The 8,879-nt window shown below is 34.6% G+C and overlaps 1 protein-coding gene across 1 annotated transcript; it reads right to left on the bottom strand.

Annotated features, from left to right (window-relative positions):
• Nucleotides 1-3,002: 3,002 nt before the first annotated feature.
• LOC128201736 (uncharacterized) lies at nt 3,003-7,477 on the bottom strand. The gene is made up of 3 exons (XM_052899550.1): nt 7,158-7,477; nt 3,543-3,635; nt 3,003-3,266 (listed from the first exon to the last, which is right to left on the bottom strand). The coding sequence occupies exons 1-3, from the start codon at nt 7,332-7,334 to the stop codon at nt 3,069-3,071; spliced, it is 468 nt and encodes a 155-aa protein (XP_052755510.1). The 5' UTR covers nt 7,335-7,477; the 3' UTR covers nt 3,003-3,068.
• Between the last annotated feature and the right edge of the window lie 1,402 nt (nt 7,478-8,879).

The following is an 8,879-nucleotide window of genomic DNA, read 5'->3' as shown; positions in this document are numbered from 1 at the left end:
CGTGTATGAAAAGATTGATGAATGTAGAAGGAGAGGAAGCGAAATAGGTTTATTTGAATCGAAGCAATTGGCGTTCTATTGTTTCAGCTTACCCTATTGGGAGACACGCATGACAGCTATGTATGTATATGTACACGTACTTTATATAATAAAGTTCCATCAAGAAGTCACAATATAGTAAATTATACTTAAAATATTTTGGTAATGACTAGAGGACTTTGAAACTCGGTTAACTTTACTTATTTTGTAACTTGAAATACAATTGTATTTATTCAAATTTATTCAAACCAAGTTTTAATCTTGTACATGTGTATTTATTAATATAATAATTTGTATGAACCACGTCACAAATGAGTATTTATCAAGTGAGATAATAATATTCTCTGACCAGCGCTACGTCATATTGCATGTAACTAATATTTATCAGGAAAAAACTGTTACTGAAACTTGAGAAACCCAAACCTATAGACATGAAAGGTAACATGATCATAGTAGAATGTATTATTATGTCCATGGTACCCTTTACGCGTTATCATTAAATTAATTAAAGGTGGTTATATTTTAATATTCGTCTCTCTGACTACAAAATGGTGGTCGCGTCTGTCTCCCGAGACGAATCTAATTGCATTTTCGCTGAGGTGAGCGTTGTACACTTCACTTACTTTTTATTGCTACCTACGACAGATAATCAGATAATCTTCTTTCTCTCAACGAATATAGCATTCTGTCCAGCGGAATTGGTGCAAATTTTAGACCAAAATTGTGGTTTAATTTGTCTGTCAGTCCGTCTATATTGCCAGTAGATAAAAGGGTCTAATTATTCAGCGAGTTATGGCGAGGGCTATGTTAGGAGATTCATTGCGTTATAGAATCCGATATGGGGAGTGCTCTGAAGAATTGTTCGGATTGATACCTGCTGCTGATTTTCACCACCGTACAACCCGCCATAAACTAAAATTTCATCCCAACCATCTGGACAAGTGGCGGTCCTCCATCGTGCGTTTTTCAAGGCACTTTCTCCCAAGCACAACCACTCTTTGGAATCAACTTCCAGCAGCAGTATTTCCGAACCGATACGACAACATAACGACATGAAAAGAGCATCTTCCTTTTTAAAAGGCGTATGCCGTTGGTGTTGTGGGTGAGTATGGGCGGCGGTAGTCACTTACCATCAGGTGAGCAGCATACTCGTTTGCCGGAGGGAGACTTTGTATAAAAGTCGATTGCTTGGGCACCTCTGTCCCATTCGTGTTTCTATCGTGAAGCAGTTGTGTTTGCATGGCTGTGTTTCGGTTTTAAGGCGTAAATTTACAGGGCACAGAGGAATAACACCTGAGTCCTTAGGAATGGCAACGCATGGGGGGTATCATGGGCGAAACAGTATACTCTGTTATGTCTATGGTACTGCTCATGTATATAGGCGACGGTTACCACTTTCCATCAGGTGGGCCGTCAGTTTGTTTACCAATCCAAGTTGTTGTTAAAAGAACACGACCGGTATTTTGGTTTGTAAAGAAATACGCAAGTTTCAATTATTATAAAAGTAATATGAAATCAATAGAAACAAAAAAAAAAATTGAAACGAATTGAAAATCTCTTCCGACTAATAATAACTTGATGCCTTATCTAGATTAAATTAATTCCCAGAGATCTAGTCAGATTTTTTGCTAATAATCTATTAAGTCGACTTGGCACACGTCGCGTATGTCATCCCCACTAATACCAGGTGGCGTGCATGTCACAGAACTACCCTCATAATCCTCGGCTCGGCTCGGACACGCTCGGATAGTTTACTTGTCACTTTTTCATTGCTTAGTTGAGCTACGAATAGGTTTAATCTTTATAAATATTATAACATTTTAATTCAGATCGGAGCAAATTTTGAAAACAAGCTTTAAACTTTGCTAACTCCGTTTTGACCTCGTTATCTCATTTGACTCCATATTGACCTGTTATTAATTTATTGGTGGTTAAAGCTGAGAATCCTGGTCGTTGGAAAGCAAAATCCATCCAGATATTTATAGTCTGATGTGTCTTATAAATACATAGTTGTTCATAGGTGTATTTTATTATTTTTATTATATTAAGATTAATGACATAATTTATATTTGCTTTATATTATTCCCATTCCAATTCGTGTATAATATAGTATATATCATATATGTGTAAGTATATTTGTTATTCATATATATTTATTCGTTTATATATGTAATTTTAGTATGTACGTATATCAATAATTAGTAGTACCGCATTCGAGTATTCTGACACTTCCCTATGGTTGACTGGGAGAGAATGCTTTTAGCATTAAGTCCGCCATGTACACATATATGTACTAATGAATAAAATATATAAATGTGGCAAACAAGCATATAGCCTGTTTAATTATAAACAGTTACTGTAGCCTATGAACGCCTGCAACACTAGAGGTGTCATGCGCGCGTTGCCGACCCTGAAGATACCTTAATATACCCTTTTTGAGAAACTTCATACTGTAGTCTCTAGGGAAAGCCTCACAGGGAGCTAATTCCCCAGCCTAAACGTTAGTGGGAGAAAATTCCTAACATAAAATAACCGGGGGGAGGGGAGTGTGGAGAATACCAGTCCCTTTGTTAACAATATACCTTGTCAGGTCGACCTCCACATGGTCCCCTTTGGAAACCATCGTTGTTACAGATGTATTCACCACGATCGGCTAACTGACCTACCTTTTGATACTCATCTATCACCCCTCACTGGTGCTCCGCCAGCGTATACAGATGACGCCGGCGGGGTTATCTTATCTTATCTTATATTCGCATATGGGGTCAGCTAAGCTGTTGCACGTCGACCCATTAAGATCTCTTGTGCTTCCCCCTGCCTTATACCATCATTTCATAGATCCTTTGTGTTACCTTGACAATATCCCGCGGTTTAAGATATCTGTAGTCCTCTGGTTACCCGGGCGGGGTTACCATACCATTATCATCCATTTAAAAAATAAACATAAAATAACAGAACATATATCAAAATAATATGAATAGTGAATATAATAATAATATTATAATGTTTACACAATATAATTAATTATATTAGCTTTTATTCTCGTTAGATATAAGCTTGATTGTGGCAGCGTCTGATAGTGCCCCTTTCTCTGTCTTGGTGAAGGCTTGTACCCTGATGTGGTATAGTACATCATCTTTCACGTTATCCACGTCAACAGCAGTCACATCAGCGCCATCTACTTTGATCTCGCGTGGTATGGAATTAGGTATCTTTTTTGGGTCCACCTGCAATTGAGAAATTAACCATTATTATTAAACTATTATATATATATATATATATATATATATATATATATATATATATATATATATGTATATAAATATATATAATATTTATTGACCGGATTACTAAAAAACGTTTGGTATAAAATGCAGATTTATTGCTATCGAGTATTTTCTTCCAGACAATCTTTGGCAAAACAGAAACGTAATTAGACGGTGAAACAATAATATTAAATTCTTACGATTGTAAAGTAAAATCAAAAGCTTTCAAATATGTACCTTCGGTTCTTTTTTATCACTGACTAACACCTTTTTCCCGTCCACTATTTCGTACTTGTACGCTGTCACGTCTGGTATCTCCCACACTTTTACCTGAAAATAGAAAAACATAATTAACTAGAGATCCGATCCGGCTTCGCACGGATAGGTAGAATTTTCGAATATAATATATAGTCTATTTATTTATTTAAACTTTAATGCACAGTTGAATTCTATAATTCTATGTACATTTGGCGGACTTAACACCGGACGGTGTTCTCTACCAGTTAATTATTGGGCAAACAGAGAAATAAGTAGGCGGTGCAATATTGAATAGAGGAAAAATAATGCAATACTTGATATATATATACTCTTTATTGCACTTGTAAATTACATTGCTAATGCATTTATAAACATTGTGAGCAAGGGTGGACATATCTCTGACAGAGATCTCTTCCAGTCAACCCGATACAGTTAGAAAGCATGTCGTTAGCGGGCAGCTGAAGTGCTACAACTATTAATATTTAGAGTACATAAACTAGCTGATAATGTAGCTTTCTATAAGTGCAAAATTTTTAAGTTTGGTGTAGTAGTATTTGACAGACCAAATTTCAAAAAAATATTATTTTGGCTTCTATTGATCTTAATAAAATTCCTCATATAATTTTTTCTTAAATAGACTTCACGTACTGATAAAGGGTACAATTTGATATATATATATATAATATATATATATATATAATATATATATATATATATATATATATATATATATATATATATATTACTAATACATATGTATCTAGAAAGTATGAGATAAACTATCCACGACTAAATAGTTTTGTTTCCATTAGATAACCATATCATTTTATGTCAATAAATTATTAACCTCAATAACGACTTTGTATTAGATACAAACAATGTTACAAGCAATAAGATTAACGTTAAATTTATTTACAAATATTATGTGAATATCTATTTATTTATTTATTATTATAATGCATTTATGTACATAATATAGAGTTATAACAATATTCTTATGTAGAGTAAGTATATAAACCCTGTTTGGGTGTAGCAAAATTATATATTGATAGCTAACTAATATACATGCATTGATGTCAATTTAGTTGTTAAATTATATTTAATTATTTTACATATATATGCTAGTTTTAAATTAGATTTGTCATCTAACAATTTCGATTTACATTAAATAAATTAATAACAATTTAAAATATCGTATTAAACATATAAAAATAATTTGAAAACAGTCTGATTGTTTAAGTATACAATATATAAAAATATGATTGAACATATGATTTTTTTTTCATATACTTTTATCTTTTAAATATTTATAATAGCATTTTATGTATTTCCTTTATTTTACGTGTTTGCTTTACATGAATTACTCAAGCTGTGCACATAATGTAATTGGATTGTAACCTAGCCGAATCACAAATGTAACTAATAGTTAAGTTTTTTTTTTCTATAGTTATGATCGGTTGTATTTATTGACAATAAAAAATAAATAAAAAAAATCTGATTAATTCATGTATAATTTGAACCGTGGCATGGCGCATTTTTTCATTTCAATTGGCTAAAAACTTATCAACTGAATAAAAACAATTTGTTATTAAATATTTTTTTTTTAGTTTAGTATGAAATAATTTATCTATGTATGAGGTGTATTACAAAGTGGTTTCAGAGATGTTTTCTCCCACGAACACTCAGGTTATGGAATGAGCTCCCTGCCGAGGTTTTCCCAAGAGACTATAGCATGGGGTTTTTCAAAAGGGGGTAAAGAGATTTCTTCAGGGTAGGTACTCGTGTGTTATTGCACTGGTATTGCAGGCGTTCATACGCTACGGTAACCGTTTACCACCAGGTAGGCCGTATGCTTGTTTCCCACCTCGGTAGTATAAAAAAAAATGTGAAAGTGAATTTGTGATTTTTTTGTCAACAAATTAGTGTACATACAAATAACTATGTATAACCATATTAAACGGCGGGGGGGGGGGAGGGATTGTTAGTAATGAGGAGGTTAGTCCCCAACGCTATCAATATACCGCATCAGGTCGACCTCCACGCGATTCCCCCTGGAAACCATCGTGACTAATTTATCGTTGAATTCGTCACGAGGGGCTAACTGACCTGCCTTTTTATCCTCACCAATCATCCCTCACTGGTGCCCCGCTAGTGTATACTGGTAGCATAGGCGGGGGTTACCATTCCATTATCATCCATCAAAAAAAGCCATATTAAATTACATACACATATACATGACGGTACAAAAATTTGCATAATAATTATATTATATGTGATATGTCTCTCAAAATTATGTATCTACTTGGTAGCGCTATCTACCGTTCCCATTGATTCTACAGAGAATCAGCGTTTAGACATTATGTATGATTGCCTAGACACTTGACAGAGCGGTAATCATTTTGGTTGATGGGGGGAGGATGTTAGTAATATACCCTATCGGGTCGACCTCCACGTGGTTCCCCCTTGAAATTGATTGCAGGTGAATCCGTCACGATGGGCTATTAGGCGAGATCACCATTCCATTAACACCCATTAACAATACCCATAAACAGATGAAGGGATTTGAATAAATATATTTATACACAGTTATATAGTTTATATTTTATATTAACATAGAGTAAATTTTAATACATAATGGCCGAGAAATGGGCAGCAGCTCTCTTAAAACATCACCAAAGCCTAAATACGGTTACCAATCCGTCTGCTAAGCTTGGCAACTACTGGCAAAATCCTCTTTACAGAGGAGGCCTTTGCTTAGCAGTGAACAGTTAATTGACTTAGGTTAGTGGATGACATAATGAAATTATAGTATACAAATGATCTAACTCGGCTTCGCACGAAGAGACAGAATTATATATATATATATATATATATATATATATATATATATATATATATATATATATATATATATATATATATATATATATACTGGCTAATAATGTAGCTTGCTACAGGAAAAACAATTTTCAAAATCAGTTGAGTAGTTTTTGAGTTTTTTTTTATATACATCTTAGAATGGCAAACAAGCTGACGGCCCACCTGATGGAAAGTGGTAATCATCGCCTATAGACATGAACAGTACCGTGGACATAACAGAGGATACTGTTTCGCCCATGATACCCTCCATGGGTTGCCATTCCTGAGGACTCAAGTGTTATTTCTCTGTAGCTAGTAGATTCACGCCATATCCCACCCTTCAAACCGAAACACAGCCATGTAAACGCAACTGCTTTACGGTTGAAACGCGAATGGGACAGACGTACCCAAGCAATCGACTTTTGTACAAAGTCTCCCTCTGGTAAAATAAATTTTTCCTCTTTATAATATTAGTATAAACTAATTTAATGTATACTGTGTGGTCCCGACATAGAATGGTCCACTTCTTTATTTCCCGTGGGCGTCGTAAGAGGCGACTAAAGTAACTCAAAGGTCGAAGGATGGACAGCAGCGTCCCACTTAAAACACCATTAAAAACATAATTGCAGTTGTTAACTCGCCTGCTAAGCATGACAAAACCCTTGGTAAAACCCCCTATATTTGTCGAGGGTTGATATCATAATGATGCCGATGATTATGTGAAACCAAACTCACCACATATCCAATGATTGGTTCGTCTGAATAAACACCTTCCACTTTGCTCCAAGATACACCAATAGCTTTGTCCTGAGCGTTCAATGCGTTTATATGGGGTGCTGGTATAGTTTTGCTGGGTTGACCAGCTCCTACCAGCGTACACAGCACCAACAGCAAAATCGGTGAATTCTCCATCTTTAATCCAGGAAGCTGGTACACGATCGTCCTATCCCGTGTCGACTGACAAAATGCAAGATGTGCTTGTGTGTTTATGTTTAAATGAGTTTAAGTATACTCAAGACCTGATTGGTCGAAGGTCGAGTCATACAGATAATAGTTTGCTACGTACTATGTATGCGTAAGGGCATTGTGGTAACAATAGAAACGATTCCGACGTGTTATTTCTCCTGATTTATCTATTAACCTATTATTTTATATATATTATATATATATATATATATATATATATATATATATATATATATATATATATATATATGCTCATGTCTATAGGCGACGGTTACCACTTTCCATCAGGTGGGCCGTCAGCTTGTTTGCCATTCTAAGTTGTATAAAAAAAAACTTACAAAATATATTATAATAATGATAACAGATATAAAAACAATACCTGGATTACCGAGTTTTTATCGGTATTTTTTTTTGAAAATCGTGTTTTTTTTTTAATTACATATATTTAGATACAAATTGTGTATATTAAACATACTAACGAAATATGAATGATTTTCGTTATTATTTTTTCGATTTATCACCCCTTGCATACTCAATTTCATGAAAATTTTAATTTCATGCGTGTGCCATAGTAACACAAAATGGTCACAACTCAGTTTATTGCTTTGCCCTCAACAGAGATAAACACTGATATTCATTTATACAAATTTTAATTTTAGATATATGTTTAAGAAATTCCGCCCCATAATCAACCCCATCGGCTAAGGGGAGAAAGGAATTGTTATTGTAAAGACTGAGAATCCCATTGCTAGCAATATACCCAACCAGGTCGACCTCCTCGCGGTTACCCCTGGAAACTATCATGGTTAATTCCTGATGAATTCAACATTTTTTTTATACAACTTAGAATGGCAAACAAGCTGACGGCCCACCTGATGGAAAGTGGTAACCGTCACCTATAGACATGAGCAGTACCACGGACATAACAGAGTATACTGTTTCACCCATGATACCCCCCATGAGGACTCAGGTGTTATTCCTCTGTACCCAATAAATTCATGTCATATCCCACACTCCAAACCTAAACACAGCCATGCAAACACAACTGCTTCACGGTAGAAACACGAATGGGACAGAGGTATCCAAGCAGTCGACTTTTGTACAAAGTCTTCCTCTGGGCTAACTGGCCTGTTTTCATTCTCATCTATCACCCTTCTCTGTGCTCCGCCAGCGTATCCCGTTAGCATAAGCAGGGTTACCATTCCATTTTCACCCATCAAAAAAAAAACCCATTGGCTACAATCTACATATGTTCTGAGTTCATATAGATGGATATACTATACAATACTGAACTGATTTTCATAAAATTCCTATGAAACCAGTCTGTAAGTATGCTTTTTCAGATAAAAAAAAAGAATTTTTCAAATCGATTCATAACTGTGTGAGTTATAAGGTAATAAACAAAAACAAAACAATACAATCGAATTGAGAAACCACTTTCTTTTTAAAGTCGGTGGAAAAGACAAAATCATTATACAAAAAAAAAATATA

Source organism: Galleria mellonella, unplaced genomic scaffold (genome assembly GCF_026898425.1).
Source record: "Galleria mellonella isolate WM207_F2 unplaced genomic scaffold, CSIRO_AGI_GalMel_v1 utg574, whole genome shotgun sequence".
Classification (NCBI taxonomy): Eukaryota; Metazoa; Arthropoda; class Insecta; order Lepidoptera; family Pyralidae; genus Galleria; species Galleria mellonella.
This window is presented reverse-complemented; position numbering and strand designations above follow the sequence as displayed.